Raw genomic sequence first — 27090 nt, 5'->3', positions numbered from 1 at the left:
TAGAGATACATGTTTTTATTGGACGATCTGAAGTTACCATTCTGAAGACAGAAGGTTTGTTATGACAGTACAATATGACAACATGCAACATTCAGTATAGAAGCTGTACTTGCACTATGATTTCAGTTTTAAAGCTGTCATCCACTTCTAAGGTGCTTGAAGTCTGGATATTATTATCATCCAGATGCTCAGTGAAAACAGTTCTCACGAGGTGGAGCTGCTCCCTGTGATGTTCTAAGTTAAGCAGAGTGAAACATCCACCCTGCCTTTTCCCGCCACAAACCCACCACCACACCCGTCTCCAACAGAGCTCCAACTGAGCCACCCGGAGTCAACCTCGTCATTTCAGCCTGAGTGGATCACGCCCAACACCACCTCAAATCTGGTACACTGCATCTATACCCAAACCATTGATGGGAACTATTACTGACTCAAAAAAATACAGACAAAAAAAAGCATTAACAGACTTACCCTTTAAGTGACATTGTATCCAAAAAGCATACACAAGCTCTAAACGTCAGTGCAGCAGGGCCTACATGGACAATAATGCCTGGCAGTCTACTGCTTGAATAGAAGCTAGACTACAATAGAAAAAACCCACCAAAGTAGAAACAGGAAGCCCAAAGGAGTCTGCAGGAAATCTGTTGAGTATGTGAAAGTGTTAGCATTGCACTTTTAAAAACAAATGCAATTAGATTACTACATACCATTACAGACTACATGACAGAATATATGGTGTTAAACTGTATTTTCACAATCCAGTATTTGAGTTTTAATATACTTTTTCACATGTACAAGTATGTAGTCAATCAGACCCACCTGGGGGTTTGTACACCACATTGGCAACCCCAAAACCACCAGACTCTTTCAAACCTCAATCTGAGAGACACTGTAAGAGCATGCAAGTTTAGTGCATATCTCACTTTGAAAGCTCTGAAAGTGGTTCTGAGGCTGGAGGTGCCTGTGCTGAGAATGGTTTTATTGAGTTTCCTTTCAAAAGGAATTTTATGTGAATGTGACAACAAAAATGCAGTTCTAGAAAATACTACTTTCCATGCATAGTTTTGACAGTTTACACCCACATTAAGAAAGTAACAGGAGTAAAACAAATTTAATGGTGCTTAGTGCTAACCAGGGCCAATACGGGAATTGTGTCTAATGCTAATATCAATATTTTTCATGTACATATCTGCCAAAGCAATGTAGAAACTGGAACTGCATCTCCTTGGAATAGTATTATGAAGAAACATTGTATTTATTCGTAGAAGTTTACAAATTCAGTAAAATAAATAAAATGCAGACATTCTAGCCCAGCAGCCCGGCCTCACCTAAACATTCTGCTCTTCTGGTGCACAATAAATACTTCGTCAAATATTGTATACATTTTTTAAGCAGATATCTGCAGAAAGTGATATGAATCTCATATCACTGTGCATCCCTTAGTTAGTAATCTGACTAATCAAACTTCAAACTGCAGCTACAAAACTATTCATGGAAACTGGTATAAATTTACACTTGCACAGAGTTACAGACAACATAAGGTTTCCGAAAGGCTTAAAGTCAGCAAAAAATCTACATCTATCATTATATGTGTAAAATGGACCATCATGACTTACTGATGAGATGTAAGCATTTTGTAAGCATTTCTAACAATCAGAATCAGTATTGTTACAAGCTGAATGCTCACAAACTTTCTGTCACTTAAGTTAACAGACACCTTGTAGGGTAGCCTTGTGCTGAGTAATGAAGGCACTTCTGATTCCTTAGACCAGCTTCAGTTTTGGTCCAGGAGGCCCGGTGTCCAGCACAGTTTGGTTAAACAAAGCTACTAAATCTGACAATTAGCAGGAGTTGAACCAGTTGTGTTTGAGCAGGGAAATCAACAAATTGTGGAATGGAAGAAATCTGGCATTAGATGGCTGTGCCTCCTAAGAGACATTCATGACAGTAATAGTATTAATGCAATACGTACTTATAATCCGTAAACTAGAGAGCTGCATGGGCATGGGGATAGCAGTAACGCCACAGATTTCTGAGGTAATCTGCAGGTATGAGGACAAAACCTGAATGGGGACAAGAATGTGGATAAACTCTCAGGAATTCCTGTGGGAATAGTGAGGAAGTGGCCACTTTTAATAGCAACTAAAGTCAATTCATTCTGTATGCATGTAATTTGAATGTAAAGCTCCACATATGTACCTTTGGGACACCGATAGCCTGACAGACTGGATAGGGTTTTCTACCATTTCAAAAAGATGAATTTCAGATTTGAATTCATCTTTCTGATAAACCTCATCAGCTAAGCACAATACCCAGAATGAACAAACCCTAGATTGTTTCATTTGCTGTTTAGTTGGTAATATATGGAACCCTGCTGGTGACATTCCATATAAATAAAGATAATGCGTGGCCACAACTTAGTAAGGCACGGAAACGAGATAATCAAGTTGTGGCCATGACTTAGTAAGGTGTAGGAACAAGATACTAATGCATGGCCATGACTTAGTAAGGTGTGGGAATGAGGTAATTAAGCCTTGACCACAGCTTAATAAGGCATGACTTAATTATCTCTCTCACTACTCAATTACTAAATTGTGGCCACGCATTAGGATCTCGTTCCTACACATTAATACGTCATGGCCATGCATTATTTTATTTATACAGGATGTCACCAGCAGGGCATTGTAGTAATATGAGATCATTTGACCGAATAATAAGCGACGTGACTGTGTTGATCCAGACAATAAAGTCTAGGAAACTGTTAAACTATTAAGTGTAAGGACAAATTAAAAATGTAAAAATTCTATTATAAATAATACACATTTCTGTATATAGGGACAACAGGGGAATATGTTGGGAAAGGTAGTGACACTGTCAGGGCACGTGGGTATGTGGCGGGGGTGGTGTTGGGTAATGGGGCGTTGGGGAGGGGAAGGTGTTAAAACAGATGGGGATAGGTTGGGGGCGGTGTTAGGGATGTCGGGAACAGTTGGGGTGGAGAAAGAATTTCAACCACATGCAGCTCTCTACTGTAATTCCATATAGTGAACCATTAAGCATGCTTGATTTGCAGGTGCCACATAAGCATAAACACAAACTTTATATTTAACCTGAAGTTACAGATTTTCAGAATTTATTCGTTTTGCCATTCATTAAATTATCAATTGAGCACTGTATTCATGTGTGAGAAAATTAACTAACACATGTCCTGTATTCTTTTTATGACTTAAACATAAACTAGTGGCAACGTCAGCTATCTATCGAAATTCTCACTTCTTCAATCTGCCATCTATCTGCTCAGCTTACGATGAAGCCTATTTGTGGAGTCAGTCTGAGGTTAGAGAGGCAGCGCGGCATGCAGCCTGTGCGGCTTCCTCTCTACCCTCCAGGTTTCAGTTCCTCCAGGCCACTCTGAAATAAAGCATACACACCTCCTCCTCTCTGCTGACAACTCTCAATCATCACATGCTGCGATCTGACAGCTCCTAGCTTCCAGAAACTCGGTACATTTATAGACACAAAGCCTGCTTCCTCTGCTTGCTCCTGCTCCTTTAGTCTGATTAAGTGAAAGCAATGTAACACTGACTGTGCTGCCTGTTTTTTACGGAATAAACATTATGCGCAAAAGCTCTGTAGAGCTGTGAGACAACTAGTAACACATCTAGTAATAGCTGGCTATAAATACCAGCACTACCAGAAAAGCACTGCTCAAAACATGACCTCAGCTTCTTTGCAGTCAACACAGAAAGCCCAAGACTAAAACAGAAATCAAGTCATCTGAGAACATAAATACTGTGCACATAAACACACCTAAAGGTTTTCAAAAGACTTAAAAGTCAACAGCAACCTACACCTATCATCAGGCTCCAAATGGGCTCTCATGACTAATCAATGTGTTGTAAATTAAGCTTTACACAATTTGTGAAGACAGAGTAAGTCTGAATCAGTAGCGTTACATGCTGTAAGGCCACAAACTATTAATTCAGAATTCTGAATACAATCACAAGAAACAGCAGCACAAATTAGACTTTATCCTCCTCTTAAAATAGCACTTTAAAGCTCACAAAAATTTTATTTCCCCTTACGGTCCAACAGATACTGAATTTTCCTGACAGTCCTAGTAACGTTATTCAGCATAGCACAATGACCACCACATTATGATACCACTACTAACGATGATCATTAAAAAAAATGGTCCACTGAAAAATAAGTGTGGGGGGAAAACTGTGTTCATTTGATTTTTCAGTGAATACTTCTTTTAAAATCAGGTCCACACTTTGTATAGCAAATGACAGCATTAAATAGAGGCTAACCGATATGAACATTTTATAGCTGATATTGATTATAAAGGGTCCCCATTCAACATTTTTCTTGTATTTTATTACTTTTTTCTCCTATGGTCAGAATTCATTCTATGACAACCATTTTCCAACCTCTCTTTATCCCTTACAATTCAACAGGCTGTTTTTGTTACTGTTTCTTTAAGACCGACCTCTGATGTGATTGGCTGCCCTGTTTTGTGCCTCACTCAAAAATCAGTCTGGGCTGAAACACTCCTTATAGCTTCTACGTGAATGGGTGGAGCTAATCGGCTGTAGGTGGATAAATGTAATTGTGTTGGTTTTTGTGACATCACAAAAACAGTGAGTTCAAAATGGGCTGTTTTCTGCAGCTTAGTTTCTATAATGCATCAAACCGCTTCATCTCAAAACAAATAGAAAATTTATCAGCCACTACATTTTTATGTTTATACTTTAGAATTTTTTATACTTTAATACTTTAGTATTAAATTACTTATTATTATTACTTAGTACACTTTCATACTAAGTATACTTCCATACTTTACTGACGGATATCATTGTCAGTTCTCAACAGTCACACTTCCTGAATCAGTAGAAACTAACAGTCTTGAATAATAAAAGCATTGTAACACTGGGGTGAAGCTACCCGTAATTCTTTGAGGTTTTGGTTTATGTTAAAGTTCAGGTTTGGGTTGCATTTATTATTCTAACAATGACAGTATTTTGTGGTCATATTCACCAGGGTAGCCTGTATTGTTATATAGTTAATCTGGGGGTGACTCTTATGTTATGCCACATTTTATGTTTTTTTTTTCTTACGAATATGTTAAATTCAGTACATGAACAGTAATTGTGCATTAAAATGTGCAGAAGTTTGCTCTCTGTTGAGGATGTGTAAACGTTTTCCACATACAAAATCAATAAAACATAATTTGACAAGGGGTGCCTAAACTTTTGCATACGACTGCGTATTTTCAGGTTCAATATAATGTTTGACTCTGAGCTTAATGATTGATTCAGTTTAATTCCAAATATTTCAAATTATTTACCACTCACTTTGTTTAGGCTCATAAACACTAAATTTATTTCAAAGCAAATGTAGCATGTCCTTCTGCAAAATAGTGATCTTATAAAACAGTACAATATAAACAATGCGAAAAAAGCTACAGGCAATGCAAAAAAAGATACACCCAAATGTTGCGTTTTGATCAATGATGAGTGAAAATGGAAAACTAGAGACCCCCAAAAGAGACTGATGAGCGCATCGGCAATACAGTTTTGAATTTATATATGCTGTTTCGAAAATTATTATTATTTCCGAATGCTGTATTAATAGGAGTGTGTGCATTTATGTCGATGGACAAGTCACACAAAGAAGGCCACACTGTTACAAGGCCAAGAGTCTGAGTCCTTACAGACCTTTGCTCCCCTACACTAATGCTTTCACTCCTAACACTTCCACAGCAGGCCAGGCTTTTCCCCACTCAGACCTTCTAGCGATTACCACATTAGCTGAGTGCTCTTTGCACTTTGTCTTGTTTAGTTTATCTACAAAGGGTTCTGGTTAAGGGGGATGCTGTATTGAGGCTAGTCGGAGTCATGCAATCTCACATTAAGCCTAAACTGGTAGATCCATAGGAATGTGTCAGCGTTGCCATAGAAACAGCTGGAGGAGGGGCAGGGTGAGGTCAGTGTTGCTAGGCGATGCCGTGGCGAGGGCTATTGTTGCCAGTCAGCGTATGAAGTGGCCAGGTCAGTGGAACATGCCCGAACAGCCCAGCCTTAGGCTAGTACCCTGTCTGACCACAGCACACAGCTACGTTGCATAATATCCATTATTGGATTGGGCAGGCCTTTTGTAATCAAAAATAGCTTTACAGGCACAAATCGCATGGCCGCTTAAATCCCAATTACATTATGTTAGGTGTCCAGCACTGTGGCGGCTAAACACTTCTATGGATCACTGAGCTCACACATAAAAATATATGACAGTATATATAATGTAATACATAATAGATCATTTGTAATATGTAATTAATATGGATGGGCATTTCAGACAAATTTGATACAAAAATATTTGGATTACAGTAACGTCCAGCATTACTGATCAATACAGCCACTTCACATTAAACACCAGAGCCCTGATTTCATACGATGACATTTAAAAAGCCCACCAAAATGATTGCTAAGATAATCAGCCAGCATCTAAACAGTGTACATATGCACTACAAAACTGCCCTGAATGGAGTGTTAAATTTGATAAATTGCATAATCAAATCTAGGGGAACTTTGTACATTTTGTAAAGCGTTAGCGTGCTGTAAAAATCACTCTGATACGGGACTCACAGGTGTTTGACATTACACACAATGGCATATCAATATACGCATACAGATTTTTGACTGTTTGAGATTATTAATAAATAAAATACTACCAGACATTTTTGAACAATGACATATATATATATTGAAAGCAAAGAGTTCAGGATCAGGGCACAGGGTCAGGGGTGGGGTGGTTCATGGTTTTTATCCATTTCTACAGGTTTACTGTCACCATTCTATTAGGACTACATTGACAAGCACGCTCACGGCTCTTAAATATAAGAAGGTGCAATGTTACACAGAAGCTAATGTGCTTATCAAAATTTCTAATTTATTATATGACTTTTTAATTTTTCATGACTAGAAATTTCTTGCTCATCGTTAGCAATTAATAAAATGCCAGCTGCCCTCTTACATTGTGTGAATATTTCATAATGAATGGACCAAAAAAATGCTCCAAAATAACTCCGAAAAAAATCTCATTACATTGACAGCAAGAATGTAAAGTTGCAAAAGAATTACTATTATTATAACTAGAAAGTTAAATATATAAAAGTATTGTTATTGTCTCTACCTTCAAGTCACATGGCACTGGTTTACAGTTAAAAAAACACATGATCTCTGGTCTGTACTCTCCCTTTGGCCCATGATTGGAAAAACTCTAGAGAAATAAATAAATAAATACATAAATGAAAGCGGACTCAGATACTTCCATCCTATATACTGTATCACTTCCTGTCGACAAATCCATGCAACATCTTCGGCCTTAATCCCATTAAGGAGGATTGAACATGTACATACGCCACCAAATCCACCTCACAAAACTTCCATACTAAGGAATCCCAACGGAAAATAATCCCTCCATATGCTGCTCAGAGGGCAAACGCAGGCAGACATGAAATTATGGTTAGCGCTATTTTTACCTCTTGGCAAAAACAAGGCAAACTGAGTCTTGTGAAATTCAGTAAAAGAGATAAAGTATGAAAATTTCCCTGTTATTAGTCAGCGATGGAGCAGGAGTTTGTGGCAGGAATATACAGTGTGTTTTTTAGCTTGTAGGCCAGTAATCATTTTTGGGAGGAGAGCTAAGCTAAATCACTGGCTAGCTGTGAGGGAAGAATGCAGAGCTGGGCAGGGAGCTGGATTACAGGCAGATTTCCTGAGTGATCATTAACTCCTTCCAGTCCTCACTTTAAATTAACCAGGACCTAACCAGCCCTGCACCACAGCAATCTTCACACATGCACAGAGAGCAGCTAATTGAAAACTGATGCTAATACGAGTCATGAGGGAATATTTTAACTGTTTTCGAGAAGCTCCCCTTGGCCAAGGAACAATGGTGATGACGTCAAACTAAAGGGAATTCAGTGCACTGCAGCAGTAATTATACTGAGGCTGTTGTATATGCAGCTATTAGTCCATTGATTTATTGATTAGCTAAAAGTACCACAGCTAACAAGCTTTAACCAACTCAGATAGCTGTCCTGGAACAATCATAACAGCGTTGCAGCCTATTTTATCAACAGTGCAGACGCAGGTCATAAAACATCCAATCTGTGAGGTTTTTAATGTGGTCTACAATAGTCACCACAATGCTTTTTCTCAAACGGAATCAGGTCCAGTCCTCATTAAGAGGTCATTACTGCTTATGTTTGTTTCGAGCTAAAGGTTAATGGCATTTTTTTCACAGCAATCTAAGTCTCACTTTACAGAGACTCCAGTGCTGTTGAGTCTAATCTCTATCCCATCTATAATGTATGGTTGATTAACACAGACAGTAATTTCAATGAACAGAAAACCAGCTGATCTGAAATATACTTGTAATAGAAACCAATGGGCAGTTGCTGAATTCCATTAAACATTTAAGAGACATTTTTGTAGAACACTTTCATGAATTCTTCAATCAAAGATAAATTAAGCTTTACATCTGTATAATTTATTCTTTCAGAGATGCACTAGTTTTCCAAAAGGAAGGAATTGGTGGTAATAGTTACTAGTTGTAATTACCAGTGTAGTGATGTGGGTGGAGTGTTTTTCTCAGGCTCCTGCCTGATTACATATGGATACCAGAAAACCGTAGGGAAAGCAAATGTAACCAGAACCGTCTTTTACTGGGCTGCTCCAGTGTTGAAAAGTTGGATGAAACTTCATAAGAACAGTTTGGTAAGACATTCTGTTGCATTCGTCTCATGCCATGACCTGTAATATTAGAGCAAGACTGCCCAAAGTGTGGCCTGCGGGCCAAAATTGGCCCAAAGGGATGTTTGCCCATCAAAAACTTCCCCTAACTCCAACCTCTCTTTCAATGAGAGAACAAGCACATTTTATACTATATATTATAGCTGCATGATATGGACACAAAATGAGTACAGATTCAGGACAGACCCACAAAATTACAAAAAAGCACCTTTCACTTCTGTGCAAAATAAAACCTAACAGCTACTTTAGAACTTTTTTAGACTTTTTTATTTTAGAACTTTTTTAGAATTTTCATTTTTTGTTTGCAGCTTTTTTTCCATAGAACAGATGAATTTTAGAAATCTCTCTCTCTCTCTATTTGTTCAAATAAATATATATAGAAAAATAGAATGATGTATCTTCAAAATAGTAACTTTACAGGTTAATATATACGTTAATAGAAAGAGGTTTTAATTCAAGTAAATTTTTGGAGCACTTCTATTGCTCCATTCATCTAGAGATTTTTATACAATGTATAGGGCCAAATGTTCAAATGATGTAGAAAAATAAAAATCAACAAAAATGGAGATAGATGTTTTCCTTTGGACAGCAGCATACTTTTTTTATTCCATAAAAGCTCATTATGGTAATGCAGGTATGTTGTGACAGTAGCCATTACTGCCTCACACATTTTACACGCAACACTGGGAGTGAGAATAATCATCACGTCTATGTATTTTCACAAGCTAGTAGTTCAGGATAGACTATTATTGAGCTGTACACTTGTGTGTTTTGTAACTGGCCATTCATCCAAATGGTTAAGTTGCAGGCCAGCACAAGAAGGCACTAACGCTACTTTCCCACCAATCTAATTACATCATTCTGGCACTTCACATACGAGGTAATCTGATCCATTCTCTCATCATGGCCCTTAACGTTGTGTTTGGCATGTAAACATGTATCACAATGACAATATAAATAAGATTTACCTAGTAGTCAAAGTATATGAAGAGTTTCATTCCAAAACACTGTATATCCAATTTCAACTTTATGGATATGAACAAGACTTTCAAAAGAATAACAGCTGATTTTAATGAAAAATGCAAAAAAAAAATGCTCTAATAAAGGTGGTATCAATCATGATATAACACTGATATTTCTTGTATGTGTAAAGCCCACTTCCAAAAACATACATAACGGAAAAAAATCCTTCAGTGTGGTCTTTTGTAACAAAACCCTTCACATATAAATTATCAAATTCTTCTTTTCCTTTTAAAAAAGTGTTTTAGGGAGTAAATGTAATGTTACAAAGCAAAATTTTAACATTTAACTTCAAACCTACCTACTTTTTTTAAATGTGTATATTGTTTTCTCTCTTTGGCCCTTGGCACACCACAAACACTGCACTTTGGCCCCCAAGACAAAAAGTTTGGAGTTCTGTGTTGGAGTGTAATGGCTGTAGTTTCAGATTCGTGCTTTCTAGTCACAAATGTCAAATGTTTATTTATGGAATTCAACAATTGCCCCTTGGTTTCTATTAGAAGTGGGCTTAGAATCAAGACGTTCTTTTTCTGCAGAGAACGGCATCCAAAAGACTGTCCATGGTAATCAACTGGACAATACAGGTGTGGCAGACAGAGACAGAACCTCAGATGCTCTTCCACTCAGGTGCAGAGTGTTGGATATCATCTGTGCGCTAAGCTAACCATAACTGTTGTGCGTGGGTTTGATTTTGTTGTAGCCCCGTTTTGAAAATCACCTGCCCCTTTACAACAAACACAACGATCTATGGTTGGTTATTTTACATAACAAAGTAAGCTGTTCTTGGCAATGTTAAAGGATCTAAGCCACCATTGTCAGAGTGTCTGGCTTGTAAGACTGGGCTGAAAAACACCGGAAAATTCCTTTAAAAGGTCTTTACTGCATATGCTTGTTGAGAGCATCTAAAGTCAGCATTTTCTTTTCTAAGCACTTCTCACATTGTTTTATAGTCTCACCTTAAAATTCTCTATAAAGTCAGATCCTTTAAGCCATTGGCATTTTAAAAGTCATTTATAAGCTCTCACAGTTGTAAAATAAGAAGTGTCTCTACCGGTGTCTCAATAACAAAACACTGGGGATCATACTGGATCGCAGCTATTTCTTACAGACTTTCAAGACAGTCCATGTGAGCACTCTCCAATACACTGAATCTCAACCCCTAAGCATACCACAGAGCAGCACTTAACGTCATTGTAAAGTGACTTAATGCACCCCAAAAAAATTCTACATTACTGATGTTAATAGCACAACTCTAATACCACGACACCGAAGAGCAGCACTGCTGCACTGCCTTAATGGCTTTGTAATTACTGTGCTTATGAGCTTAGCTAAACATTTCATCCCCAGAAAGGTCGCTATTTTTTGTAATACTGGATTTAATCTAAGCATTCACTCTGGAATGAACTGTTCCTTTCAGTGCTGTTCAATGTGCAGTTTCACAAAGGACATCTTTACTAATGAAAAGACATTCAAAGATGAAAAGACAGTCAAAATTCAGCAACTATGAAACTATGGAACACACACACACACACACACACACACACACACACACATCACCTGAACCGCTTATCCTTCTGGGTCGCGGTGGGGTGCTGCAGCCTATCCCAGCTGTCATGGGCGGAATGCAGGATACACCCTGGACAGGTCGCCAGTCCATTGCAGGGCAGACAGACAGACATACACATTCACACACACTCACACATAGGGGCAATGAAGCATGTCCAATTGGCCTGACTGCATGTCTTTGGACTGTGGGAGGAAACCAGAGTACCCGGAGGAAACCCACACAGACACTATGAAACAGTAACATATTTATATTTATGGCTTAGTGTTAGCCTCAGTGTATATATGTACGTGTGTGTCTGTGTGTGTGTATATATATATATATATACACATATATATATATATATATAATATATACACACACACATACACACACACACATACACACACACACACACACACGCATATATGATTATTTGCATTATGATTGATTTGCATATGATTAAGGGCATTTTGCCCTTATACATTACAGGTTTTTTACAACAATGTTTATCTGTATTGTCACTGTCAAATGAATAAACATAAACAAACAGACTTCTGTAAAATCACGGCATAACATATAAAATATCAAACAGTGAACTGAAACAAATGTAGCCATGCATGACTTAAAGTGCTAATAAGGGATGCACCATAATATTAGAATCACATTGGTATCAGAAGATATTGATGATGATTAGATTCAACCAATAGTTCAAGCCAATATTCGATGATGTATTTACTGTTCTCCAGAAGACCAGAATATTTAGAAGACAACAGACCACTGTGATAAAATATGTGCATTTTATACATATTACTGCTTTTATAACCCTCTTACATTTGTCTGTTATGATAATGCAGGCAGATTTAGTATCAGTTTCTACATTTTATTAAGGTTTATGTATATAAAATGAACAATACAGGCTAACGGCATCGGTCCACAATTTCCGTCTCTAGTGCTAATATAATGGTAATGTGCTCGTTTTGAAAACATGACTGTTTAAATTCAGGTTAATTCACTGATACATTATTCTGTAAAAGTGTTAAATGAAAAGTCTGCATAGGCTGTAAACCAGTGTAAAAATGGCATAACTACAATAACAGTGTTTCATATTGTCTGTTAAGAGATTTCTGTTTATCCCCTAATCATGTAACTACGGCTCTTTAAGGTGACTATTAGCTCTGAGTGAAACTGCATAATGACTCTGTTGTACTGGTAGCAGACGTGTCTTGTGTTCTGTTGCTGGAGGTAACACGGGCCGCTCTGCTCATCTTTCCAACAGAAGCACTGATCCGAGAGCATTCGCCCCGAGCTGTTCTTTCTTCAGTAACAGCCTGAATTAAACATGGGCCTTTACAGATCTTGCTAAAGATTCACTGAACAACCATGAACTTCCATATTCATTATTAAAGAGCAATGCTGTAGTGATAAGTAAGCACCATATACATAAGTGCCAGGGTGAGACACTATCAGCAGCAATGTTAGATCAGAAGCACTGAGTGTGCTGAGAAGCCATGCTGTAATCCATGTATGGCTGTTACGATTAATCAGTTCAAAAAAGCATTAATTAAAATGTATCTTCTAAATGAAAAGGCAATGATTTGTTGTTTTTTCATTGGTCTCTCTTACAGTGAAAAATAAAATCTGATGGACAAACCTATTTATAACCCTTTTTGTCCATCTAGTGTATATAGTGAAATCCAAATCATATCGGTAGCAATAATTAGATCATTTGCTTTAAAGAAAAAGGACCAAAATTAACAGTAATGGACAGACAACTGATATTTGAAACTGATCTGAAAGAGAAGAATGTTTAGGTGACACTAAGCTACTGTTCCAAAATATCTACATTTTATTACTTTTACTGTATTTACAACTCTATAAAAAATGTTATATTTTTCTTTCATGGTAATCCAGGTGGATTTATTTCCAGTTTCTACATTTATGTATCAACATGAGCATGAAAAATATAGGATATCAGCACTGGCCCAAAATTCACATATCAATGCATTCCTTATATCTACAGTCATATGCAAAAGTGTGGCCAAATTACATGTTTTGCTGATTTTCTAAGTGAAACTAAGCCAAAAGATCCTCTACCGACGACACACTTCTGCACATTTTAATGCAATTACGGATGATTTGCTGAATTTGGGACATCAAATGTGGCCTGTGTAAAAATGATGGCACGTTTTATTTGTGCTCCATTACGCTGAACTTTGCAAATAAACAGAAATTGTGTGCAAATATTTGCAGAAAGATACCATATTTAAGTTTGCTCCCCATAGGGCAGTGGTCACCATCCCTGGTCCTGGAGATCTACCTTTCTGCAGAGTCTAGTTTCATCCACAATCTGCCACACCTACTCCAGCTATTTAACTTCTTCCTGAAGTCCTCTGCTGTGTCCAAAACCAAAACTTATACAAAATACAAAACTTAAATAAATATCTTCAGAAGTACATTCATTAGTACAACATGTATATTATAGTAGTGTGCAGTTTTGGACGCAGCCCTGGATCGGCTGAATCACATGCGTTAGTTTTAAGTTGAAGAGGATCAGCTTGTTAGATGCAAGTTGAAACTATTTTTTTTAGCTATTTTAGAATCTTTAAAAGGCTATGCATGGCCTGTTATTTGCCAGATTTCCGTCCAGGTGTCGAATTAAATTCAATTGGATAACTAAAATGTTGCAAAAAATATATATAAATTGGTCTCTACGTTCATAAAAACACTTCTGAGAAAAATGGGCCCCGTCTACTGAGAAATCTTTAAGGTTGAGCAGCTTCATGTTGCTGTTTTAATTTCAAAACTCAAGTATCTTGTTAAATACTTTAACAAGAGCATAAAGACAGATTGCAATTGCAAACTTAATGGCTCAGGAAATGTCCATTAATGAGCTGCAGGCAAATTTTATCTGTTTACAGCCTAATATCACCATTTTGTTGTTCTCTTTGATAAGATGAAGGTATATTTTAATGTCTTCATCGGTGCACCAGAACCTGACTGCTTCTGTCATGCTTGGAAACATATGACTTTTCCTGTCTGCAGAATAATCATCATCAGTTTGCAGTTCATTATTTATCAGGCAAATGTGTTTTCATCATAATTTATCACATTTTGTTTTACCCACAAAAAATGTATCCTCCTCAGGTGAGCTTGTACATGAAATTTGGCTATTTCATTCCAAATTTGCTGTTTCCAGACAGCCTTTTTTAGTCCATGGCAAAAGGTATGCATAAATATTTGTGGATGGAAACATAGCTGCTGTTGTACAAGTGCATTTTTATCAAGTCAAGTCAAATTTATTTATAAAGCACACTTAAAACCAGCGTTTAAAAAAAGCATTGGCCAAAATGCTGCACAACAAATTCAAAAGTTCAAACAGAGTCAATATTTTATTACTGCTTGGACTTTAATCTTTCTTATTACTTAATAAAATAATCAGTAGATCACTCAGTTTTTAGCATAATGAGTACTGACAGCACTAAATAGAAAGCTAGTAATATTGAAAAGACCCTACATTAATCCAAATGTATTAAAATATTCAGCTATTGAACATAAGACAGGTTACATGCACTCTGAGCAAAAACAACATGGAAACAAACTGACCTGCTTTTGCCGACATGCAAGTGCAACCCAGAGTCACTGTAACTCTGGGGTAGGTAGAACTGAAGAGAATGAAAGCGGGCATCCATTTCACTACAGCATCCGTAACTACAGCATCCGTAACACTGGTCAGTGTTCCTCACCAGCAGATGTGTATCCTTCTATAATCTAGGTTAAAGTCAGGATTCAACACACGTTCAGTACGTCATAATCCCTTCACTCCACTCCAAAAGCCACATCTATATAAAGCTATATGTTTTCATAATCTCAGTAAAATGAGTGATCAGCTGTGGGAGTAGAAAATCTGGAGTAGAGCAGCGCGAGCGGGTCAGTGATGAGCGAGCGGCACTGCTGGATAACAGGGGTGTCATGAGATCGAGTTGCTCCCGTGAGGGGATGGCCTGTTAGTGGACATGCCCTGTGTCCGACCCTGAGGGGGATTACCTCATCACATACCCATCCCCCCCACTCAGCTGTGATAGAGAGAGAGAAAGAGGGAGAGAGAGAGAGAAAGCACCCTGAACCTGTTATTGACACAGTGACAGTCAGGCCTCCACACGCCACATGCAAAAGTTTAGGGACACATAGCTTTTCATCTTTTTTTCAGCTTTTCATTTTTTTTTTACATAAATGAGCGTTTTTTTTATATATTTGCAATTTACGCATGTAAATATTTGTAATAATAATTGTGATATTACTATTTTGGGAATAATTCCAAACCCCACCCCTTTTATCCCTTTGTTGTGATGTCAGCGCTCACTGCCACTCAAACCTTTCAGCTCTTACCCATTATGACCTACATTTAGACACTTCTTCCTTTGCTTAATTTCACGTTTTGCATGTTCATTTAGTTTTTTTAGTTTTTAAAATAATCATAAGGTGTTATATTTTTTTTACTGAAAAAAAAAAAAATTAAACCATGATGTCAAAAGAAAATTTTAACACCAAAAATTACATGAATCAATTTGTCGTAAAAACACAAGTTATTTGAAGTTTTTACTCTTTTTTTTCAAGTGATGCCCTTGTTTCTGGGCGGTGTCCCTGTGCGATTTTATGGAAACTGCTTAGATATGAAAGTTCTCTTGGCAGTTTCTGTTAATTGGGTCAGTTTTTTGTATTTTTACACACTCTGTATTGTCTGTATCACGATGCCAACATCACTAACATCTTGTGAATAACGTGAATCAGGATCTGAAGAGCTGTCATGCTGTGTTTCTCTGTGCAGCATCAGCGATTCTAGGGCTTTGTCTGTAGAAAATACCTTCTTAGCCATATTTTTGTTTTTCTGTTTTTGTTTTTGGTTATTTTCCCTTTCCTCTCTCAAAGTTGTCCAAAGACACTCACTCTTTCTCTGAATCAGAAACTCTGATTGACTGATGTAATCTAACCGTAGCCAATCTGTGCACCCATTCTCCAGCACTGTGCATGGACACGCACATCTCCACTTTTAAATCTCCAAATCACATGCTCTGCTTGGCTGTGGCTCGCTAACCAAAGCTTACCAAAAGCAGAATGTGGACCACGCATCACATGACGTCACAAAAAAAGACAGTGGATAGTGGACGATCTGTATACAAAACAACTGAAGAAGCATCATACTAAGCGCATGTATGTCTTCTATAAATTTATGCTGAATGTTTATGTAGGAAGTAAATGACCCACAATGACAAACATGGGCAAGCATTTTAGTGCTATATCTGTCATTTCAAGGGAAAAAACCACATCTCTAGCTCACATCACTGAGGAGCAGAGAAACTTAAAAGATATCATGGTATTCCATCTCACCGGCCAGACAGCCGGTTCTAAAGGGTTAAACCTCCAAATCATTATTTAGGCAAAACCTGTCTAAATTGCACTTTGATTAACATGAAGCTGAGGGGTTCCAAAAACACTCAAACCCCCCTCTCCCAGACTTTATACTTGTGGTTCTGTGTACTTGCGTGCATGTTTATGTGCGTTCACATACTCAAGCGTGTTCCATTTCTCAAACATGCAAAAGTATAGTACGCAAAGGGAACATTCAAGGTGCCAGTATTCAAATACTGAAATCACTATTTGCATACTCGTAACATTTAATCACAGGAAGATGTAGAAAATATTCAGGCTAAGTATTTTATATTATACCGTGCTACTGTGCCAAAACACAACTGCCTGAATGTGAGCGCGTTACTGAGGATGTGTTGTTAAGGATGTGGCTGGGAAAGCAGAGATAGCACAGCTGTATCACTAACTGGGCTAGCTACTTTAGCTGACGTTAGCTAAATCCAGAAACAATGAAAAGCTATTTCTCTGACTAATAGCATGGTGTCCAGTGAGGAGAAAATACCTTAAGTAGAACACAAGAAGTCCTCACCTGTGCCCAACGTGGCAACTGTTGATCTGTTAGCTCATCAGCTTATCTTGTTACTCATCCAGCACGAAAACCTACCAATGTCCCCTTTTTTCAAATAATTAAACAGGTTCCTCTGTGTGCTGCTACATTTTTGTTTTGGCAACATCAGTGCTGTCACCTAAAAAGGTAAACCTACAGCCCTACATTATTTCAGCCTCTTTTTTTGTATTGTTTTTCCTTCCCTGCACTTAACCAGATATCCATTTATGACCTCTTACGGAAAATCAAATATCAAAATTAGCTGCAATGCACATCCTTTTATTGTACCTTTATAATGCTGAAAGCTCTAATATTCTGAAAATGGAAACAAGAGCACATTTTCAGCCTGTCCCAAAAAAATGTGCTGTATGGAGACATCACTGCATTGTGTCAAATTCTGAATTTGTGAAAAATTACACCCCTACTAGGTATATATCCCACAGTTCAACACTGTGAAAGAATGTTAACATCTGCAGCTGATACCATGTGATACCATGTGACGCCACGCTAATGAACAAATGTTTCAAACTGGCAGTGAATACAAATCCTCACTAGCATCTCTTTGCAACTAAACATCCCACAAAAATATCATATATTCACTCACCAAGTACTTTATTAGGAGCCTGTACACCTACACATTCATGCAATTATCTAATCAGCCAATCGTGTAACAGAAGTGCAGCGCATAAAATTGTGCAGATATGGGTCAGACGCTTCAGATAATGCACGCATCTGTTGTATTTGCATATGTGAACCTTATTAGTTGTGTACTTGAGTCTGATCCACATCTGAACCATGGAGAATCCGCCTGTGACAAGTTTTGCAAAGCAGAGAAGGAGCGGAGCGGATCTTGATAGTTGGAAAGCTCTGACACCAAATCATACATAAGACCAACTAGACAGACTCAAGAAACTAGAACTTACTGCATGAATGAGGGGGAGTCCAACGGGTTTCATTCTTCCTACTTAGCCCATGTGAACAATAACAATCATCAGTAAGTGCCACGAACATCAACAACCTCCAAGCAAAGAGACACAGCATTATACTTCTACATTAAACTTCCTACCAAGCCACAGCGCTGAGGGGCACATGTCGTCTACTTCTCAAGTGCTTTCAGCAAGCCTTAGAAATATAGAATGTTCTACATATGCAAGTGAGTTTATCTTTATCATCAAGCTGAATATTTTTACATATAAAAATTGTACATATAAATATTATCTCCATTTCTTGCGATTTTTAGTTTTCTGCATGATCTGAGCTCTGCAGATGTCTTTTACATTGTGTAAAAATTTCATGACGGTTGGACCAATAGAAATGCTCTAAAATCGCTTCAAATAAAATCTCTTTACTTTAAGTTACATTATAAGTAAAGAATGTTTACGCTATCTCCTTTAAAGTTTCCGTTATTTTTATCTTTGGATTGCACTGTTATTCTACTGTACAGCCCGCGTTTGCGCCCCTGATCACTTTTACTCTTTTTTGATTGGTTAACTTGTGAAATGTGACAAAAATGTGGCAGAAGCCACAGAATCCGTATCCTGCCATCGGACATAACGCGTTCTGGGTGGAACTGGTTAGCAGCTGTACTGTGTTATAGAGTAGTTTGTAGCTACTGTGATTAATGCAGATGATGTTACTGCACTGTACGTGATCTGTAGCATGTGTTAGAGAACATCAGCTCAGACTGTCGCGCATGCATGTGCCCTGCTGCCTTTGTGATTAAATGTGCAGCAAGTTCAGTCTTCCGCCTCTCTGTGGTCTAACCAGCACACCTGAGTGAACCACACTTAATAGAATTCTTTAAAAAATTCACTGCATTACTTATTCATGATTCTCAATTTTCCAGTTATAAACACAATTAAGGTAAAGATAAATAAAAATGTCATTAGAATTCCGCTTACATATTTATTCATTGATGTTCTTTAAACACATCTTAAGGTTATCATTAATAGTGTTTGATATGATATGATGCCAATTGCTACTGAAAAAAACAATACACAAACAAAACTGCACTGATTTAAATAAGCACTGCTAATAATATACCAGGATGCTATGAGCTCCAAGCTGTTTAATGGTTAAGCACAACATGCCACCAGCATGGCAGAATGTGCTAACTATACTGGGTGCTATTATTGATGTTGCACACTTCCATGCGTGTACCACGGCTAATAAAGTGGGGAGTGAGTGTATATTACATGGTCATATTAGCTTGGCTTGAGAAGATCTGAGGTGTTAGTCTCTGACCTCACAATGATTACAGTTCTTTATGAAATGATTCAATATGGCATAAAATGTAAAATTTCTCTATGGCTTAATTATTTTGCTGTTCGACTGTTAAAATACACTGAATACATAAACATGACCGTACACAGTACACAGTACGCTGTAATGTAAAATTATCTTAACAAAAAATTAGTGCACTCTCTATTGAATAGCTTTATATTTGATTACAACAATTTTTAAATTAATGCAGTTGATACGCCAATTTCAGACCGATTGGTGATGCTTTTCTACACGCCTGCCTGGAAACATTATAAATAGAGCAGCAGGCATGCTGAAACTCAGTGTGGAGACACAGTCAGGAAGTGTGATTTTGTGCGATTCATTCTTTTTGTCTCTGGCCTGCTGTGAGTTACTGTGGGGGAGAGGGAGAGAGAAAGAGAAAGAGAGAAAGAGAGAGAGAGAGAGAGAGAGAGAGAGAGAGAGAAAAGAGAGAGTAGTAGAGTCATCCTCTTAATTAGAGTTCTCCAACATGAAGAATCATACACAGTAATGATGAGACTGATGAGAGATGCCGACAGCAGTAGTTTGAGCACACACACACACACACACACACACACACACACACACACACACAGGCATAACTGGTATGAATTTTGGGCCTTTCTTAACCTGAAGCTGATACAGTGTGGCCTAAATGAACACAAGAAACCCATTAGCACATTTCCATTGCTTTCTACAAGCCAAAGTCACAACATAAATAAAATGATTTGCTCTTTAATGAGCCTAACTGGCATTTTAATTTATTTAAATTCTTAAATGAAGAATTTGTATTTATATAATATGAATCAAATAAAGTGCTACATACACTGAAATGAAGAGGAAATTTGGCACAAGGAGTGCATAACTATGCTATGACATTGTGGTACATGTGTAGCAGCAGCATTCAAATACAGATCAAGTTATTTAACTCATAAAACTGCAACACAGATCAGCCAAAATAAAAATAATAACGATGGCCACTGTGTGACTGAAATAAAAGAGTTTGATGTACAGTCCATATATGTGAACCAGGAATGCACCGATACCATTTTTTTCAGATCGAGTACGAGTACATGCTTTATAATACAGGCCGATACTGAGTGACAAAAATGAGTAGTGCAGTTAAATAATTAAAATCTAGATGATTTTAAATTAAGTGCATTAGCTAACGTTGGCTATGGTACATTAGCTACCTTGGATCAAGTGGCGCTGCAATGGAGAAGAGCAGGTTTTGTTTCACATCTGAAAAGTGCTTCTGTACAGCAGTAAATAAAGTTTTATAGTTCTGTTCTCGTGCTCCTCATCCATCTCTATTAACAACAGTCTCTGTAGCACAGTGACAGCAGAAATCACATCCGAGGCTTAATCCGAGGAGCTCACTTGTCAAGTTTACATCTTGTTGGAGTCTTCTGTTTGGCCGTTTGAGCAGTAGCTGAATGTCCTCTAAAGTCAGACATACACTGTGTGGTTTTAGAAATCTTGTTCTTTGGTGACTCACATGCGGACAAAGCCTATGATCATAGTGACATGCTGAGGTCTTACTGATGCGCTACGTGAATCGCAGCCCCTATAGACAGTTCTGTCTAAGGACAATTATCAATAAAGCTGCTTCATTCAAAATAAGCTGTGTGCATGAGTACCGTGGAAATTGTGCTACAGCGGCTTTACTAACTTGAACCATAGTGTGCACAATAAAAAAGAAAAAAGTAAATGTGTCTCTTCCATATTTTGCACAATATTATTGGTAATAGCAACAAAATGCTGCTTGCTACAAAAAGTTCAGAGAGCTGGCTGGAACCTTGGACCCCCATGTCTATGATTGGTCTGATGACTTTTCTGAGCCTATAGTTAAAAAAGGTAAACTTCATCACATCATTAGTTCATTTGCATAAAGGCGCGAACATTTTTTGTTCCGCTTGTCACGTATCGCTAAATCGTGGTTACAAATCGAGTACTCCCATCGGAAATGATCGGTCATCTGTCGTCTGTCGCCTGCTAGTGTGAACGTATGGTTAGCTGTCGCTGAGCCATAACCATGGTTAGCTTTTCTAAAGCTTTTTTTCTGGTTCTGATTTTCCCTTCTATCTATCAGCGCCACCTATTGGTGAGCTCCCACACCACTAATTAGTGAGCTCTGTAAAATATTTATTATTTATTTAGCCATTCTGATGTAGAATAAAATATGACACATCATAATTTTGAAAACCTGGCATCATTTTTAAATACAGCGATGTTCCTTATTACCATTATACCACCCAACCCTGCAATGGGGTCTTAACATTCCCAGCATGGAATATTACACAGGCTAAACACACCAGCACTTATCTGATGCATAATAAGGACAAAGAACATGCAGCCCAGGTGTTGAGCTAGAAAGCAGTTTCCATGGCGAGAAGAAAAGTGGGCTCATGACCGCTTGCCCACCCACCCTTTCCCCCCGTAGTAAGAATAGCAGGTGTTGGTCACAGTCACAAATCCTTATCCTTAAAGGCAAACACCTCTATTTGTGAAAGTGTGTGCAACCCGAATGGCCCTTGGAGACAGGCTGACAGGAAAGGAGAGATATTAGCAGCTCTTTAAAAGAAGTGCAGCTTCAGCAGAGCTTACCAAGGTCAGGGATAGTTGAACCTTCACTGTTTTGACAACATTGCTTTCCAAGACAAAAGTTACCTTGAGTGTAGTAAAATGCAATTGATACATCTTTTTCAGAGGTGTAACTTAATTTAACAAGGGTCTTACTGGCAGAAATGGCCCTTGCACCATAAGGCTGATCTTCAGACTCGACTGGGAACCCAAAAAAAGAGGCAGGAACGTCCTGACTCAACCCCATTCCTGCCACATGGCTGCAGCTGGCGCGGATAACCTGGAGACTTTCCTAATTCTGCCAGCTACAACAACATATTTCCATTTCCTGCAAAGTCTCCCAACTGAAAACTACCCCTTTTTCCAACTTTGAGGCTCTTCTCCTTCAAACATCAACATGTAAAGCTGCTAAAATGATGGCAGTCCATATGCACCCTTAATACACTGTGGTTTTATACCACAGTTTGTGCTGGAAATATTATCCTGTGGGACAGACAACATTATGTGTTTATCGCACAGTGGCATCAGGGATGTGGGAAGCGTCCACAGTAATGGAAGCTCTGATATGACATTTGTTCATGTGCAGAAAACCACCCTACTTTGAACCCTAGAGTTAATATTCTGTTATTTATTTTAAGATTATTATACAGTAACTTCTATGAACTACTACCAAGGTTGTGTGATATGGACAAACTACCAAACTGCAAAGATATTGCTACATATTGTCACTGCTGTTTTCATTAAAATACTTTAAAACAGACCCTGGTGAATCCTTGATGTGGTGGTTAAAGACTGGACTGCATCAATTTGGCCAAAATTGCATTACGTTTGTTGGATTATGTAAATGCCTTGAGTAATCACAGCACTGAATGAAGAGCCAAGCAGAACATCCACTTCTCAAAGAATGCAATAAAAACTGCTTCAATCTTAAACCTAATTTTTTTTCAGTCTATTTGCAATATGCAGCTTTTCACCATATAGGTATTGCATAAGCCAATGTTGCCATAACAGTTCATCCTTAGAAGTCTCATTTATCCCCACAGATAACAAAGCACAATGTAATTTAATATGAACTATTACTCACTCACAGCTCACTGAACTAAGCAGAGAAATTCTGCTGGAGGTGTGAATGCAAAACTCTTAACTGATACCACAGGAGAACATGAGATTTATATGTAATACCATCACACACGGGCTCAAAAAGAAGGCCTGGCCCAATGTTTAGGTGTCAAATGCAAAATCAACATTATACTGGTGAAGATATGATGATAATAGTAGATAATTCTCTTACATCCTCAGAATTTTGCATTACTCTTTCAATAATTTCATAATCATCAGATTAATCTGCTTGGGGAAGGTAACCGAAGCACAACCGACATTACAAAATGTTCTTCCACATGTTATGTGCAATTCCACAATTCCACCAGAGAGGTCTCTAAATCCTCAAATCTTACATAGTGTAGGTTTAAGAAAAAGTTATTGCTACGATGCCACAGCCATCCATAGCTGGGAGTCCAAAAAAGCAAAACTGGCCTCACTCTCTCTGGGTGGGTAGGATGACCCTCCCTCTCCCCTCATCACTCAGTATAGTGCTAGCCAACGCAGGAGTCTGTTAGCAGACATAACAGAATTAGCATTTAGCGTTCTCCTCCAAGCATGCTGAAACTTAAAGGACACACATGCTAGCATTCACTCTCTCAGCTTAGTAGCATCATTTGATGGGGGTGTTGCTAGCAGGTGAAATTGAGCATGACTAATTTGGAAAACTGGCTAAAAATAATAATAATATATATTTTTAATGCCCTGCGATGGACCGGCGACCTGTCCAGGGTGTATCCTGCCTTTCGCCCAATGACAGCTGGGACAGGCTCCAGCACCCCACCGCGACCCAGAAAGATAAGCGGTTTAGATGATGTATGTATATGTATGTATGTATATTTTTAATTATTCAGGAGTGTACAGTCTTGTTTTGCAGAAAAGAAGTTTTTTTAAGTGTTTGCCATGTGTTTCTCATTTGTTGACCTCAAAACAAACAGAAAATGGTTGGCAAATGCAATTGTAATTAAATGCATAGCTTACTATATAATTAAATATGCAATTACATAATTAGATATGAATAGTATAGCAAAATGAAAGAAATTACTTTTCAATAAATATCAAAAAACAATATACTGTGTAGCTCTAGTAACTACTATGAAGCGAATCACAGTACAGTGCACAGTCATATGCAAATATTTGGACACCTCTGCTCAAACAAACATAACATGTTTTTCTGATTTTCTAAGTGACATTAAAAACACATGCTCTACAGAGAACACAGTTCTGCACATTTTAATGCACAACCACTGTTCAGTTACTGAACTTCACATAAAAATGTGGAAATAAAGGTACTGTGCAGGTCCAACTGTGTACCTTAAATAAGTTTTTCCTAGTTTTTCCTAGATATGTGTATCTTTTCATAACCTAATGCTTAAAAACAGAACAACAGAGTAAAAAGCCTTGAGACGAAACAGGGGTGTGTGGAGTCAATACAGCTTAGAAAATATCATTTCAATGGATTATGGTACAATTATGTTCCCTAACTAAAGTTACTAACCTGTACCACCTCAGTAACAAGAGGGGTACTGCCCCGGTGACAGTATCATACCTTTTTTTTCTGACATTGTATGCAGTGTACAATAACCATAACCTTTTGTATGAGGTTATGGCACATTTTACGTCCTGTGTTACTTTTTTCCAACATGTTAAACTCAGCAACTAAATAGAAACTGTGCAGAAAACGCCATATTTACATTTTTTTCGCTGTAGATGTACTTATTAGTACTTATTTCCATTTACATCAGTTGCATAAGACTGTAGTTATGAGACTGAGGAACTGAAGTGAGGACCCACATACAGGTCCTTGCAGTTTAAGGGGTTAAGTTGGAGAGCTTTAATATACTACAGAATCTGCAGCAAGTCCAAGTCTGCGGATGTCTAAGGCACTGATAAAGTGGTGGGAACTTGCCCCAGAACGAGATAGCCTTGTTTGTGTTGTGGCTCAGTGTGTGAAGACTAATCAGCTCATTCCTCCGAGAGAACAGCTGGTGGGACAAATCAGCATGCTCAGCTAACACGCTCACTACACTGCGTGAGCTAGCGGTGCCATAAAGAAGCAGCCGTGAAACTTCTCCATTAGAAACAAGGAGCTGCTATAGAGATCAGCCGAGAGGCGTCCCAAAGGAGAACAAGAGCGCTAGCCAGAGGGCACAGGAGACTCTTACCCGTAGTCGTCAAAAGAATACATAGCTGGAGGTCCGCTGGAGACAGGAGGGTGAAACCGGATCCCCTCAGCGGCGGATGAAAGACGGAGGAGAGTGAGAAGGTGGATCAGAGGGAAAGGAGAGAGTGCATATTTTACACTTCATCTTCTACAGTTAGCTAGCTACAACATGGAGAGCACTCATGCCTATAGAGGAGTGTCAGAAAAGAAGAGAGGAGGGAGATATGAGGGAGGGAGAGAGAGAGAGAGAGAGAGAGAGAGAGAGAGAGAGAGAGAGAGAGAGAGAGAGACAGAATCATAAGCATGTGACAGCTCCTGCCCAGTCACCTTGTCCCTCTCACAACCATTCTTATCCACTCAAAGGATTGGAGGGCGGTCTTTGCCTGGGAGGAGGCTGGAATATTGCTTACGCTGAGCTACCACATGATCCTTTTAACTTCCACACACGCTTAAGCCTGCAAACACAGCCTGCTAGAAGCAATATGCCAGAGAAGAGATTCCTGAGGTTTTAGAGAAAAAGTCACGTTCCTGGCAGTAATGGAAAGCACCATTACACAGAATTGTCTTCATAATCTACAGTGCAATTTTGAGTATCAGTTATAAACTAGAAGAGCACTTTATACTACGTACACCCCATGCATTTGTTTACCCAACTAAAGCAGTAAACCTTATTTTATTAAAGGGCCCAAATTCCCCTCACTTCTTTGAAATAAAGGAGTTTGAAGTAATACGTAAACATAAGGTTTATCAATCCATTCAGTCTATTCATGAAAACTAAGCTGCAAACAGCTTGTAGTAGTCAATGTGAAGTAGTGTGCTTTTGGAATGAGATGCAATACAGGGTAGCCAATCAGAACAGAGCTCATTATCCTATATCTTTATCTTATATCACCATAGTAATAAAAAATGCCTTCTAGAGAGAGGTTGGAAAGTGGTCAAGTACAAATGAATCATGAGCACTTTTGGTACAAAAAACATACCAATGTTATAAGCGGACCTCTAGGGGCAAAAATAAAATACAAGCAAATGTACTTTATGGACGCTTTAAGCCAAAAAAATCACTGACGACTTGAAAGCACTGGAGTCCAGCTCCACCACACCTGACTCACTCACCATTACTTCCAACACAAAATGTGTTAAAAAAGAAAGAAATAACATGTCTGTTACATGTCTATGACGGGGGAAACACGGAAATTGGGTGAACTATTGCTTTAAATTGACATATGTAATGTACATGACCTGAGATTGGTTGCCCTGTATGCAGTAACAACACTACTTACCACCACTTCAATGTGAAGGGGTGGGCTAAACTATAGCAGGCTGAAAAGCATTCATATTTAACTGTGGACATGGTTGTGACTTCACAACCATGATGAATTCAAACAATCTGTCAGCACAGGCTGTATTTATTCATAGCTTACAAAGGCACTAGATCACCAGGTTAAGTGTGGTAGAGGTATGATGGGGCAGAATCACTCAGTGCTGGACTCCCCTGATCTATATAATCAGCCTCCTGGGTGATTCAGATCTAGCAGAACGAATCACGACAGCCGTGTGGCTCAGGAAAATGAGGCAACCGGACAGACAATCTGATCAGGAAGTAGATGCCTTTGCTGTTGAACTGACA

At 38.3% G+C, this 27090-nt stretch overlaps 1 protein-coding gene across 6 annotated transcripts in view; it reads right to left on the bottom strand.

The window, feature by feature from the left end:
- The window catches only part of evla (Enah/Vasp-like a), a 74036-nt gene that overhangs the window by 40999 nt on the left and 5947 nt on the right, over positions 1-27090 (bottom strand). For 2 of the 6 annotated variants that reach the window (XR_005008512.1, XM_036592543.1), the window contains exon 1: positions 25465-25737. The exons of 2 other annotated variants lie outside the window; for them this stretch is intronic. Coding sequence is in view for 3 of the 4 variants with exons in the window: in XM_036592543.1 (XP_036448436.1) it covers positions 25465-25487 (23 nt within the window). In the remaining variant the exon portion in view is untranslated. Of the gene's footprint in view, positions 1-471; positions 576-25464; positions 25738-27090 lie in introns of those variants that run through there. 2 more of the 6 variants (XM_036592546.1, XM_036592544.1) reach the window with 2 other exon arrangements.

Source organism: Colossoma macropomum, unplaced genomic scaffold, assembly GCF_904425465.1.
Source record: "Colossoma macropomum unplaced genomic scaffold, Colossoma_macropomum, whole genome shotgun sequence".
Taxonomy (NCBI): Eukaryota; Metazoa; Chordata; class Actinopteri; order Characiformes; family Serrasalmidae; genus Colossoma; species Colossoma macropomum.
This window is presented reverse-complemented; position numbering and strand designations above follow the sequence as displayed.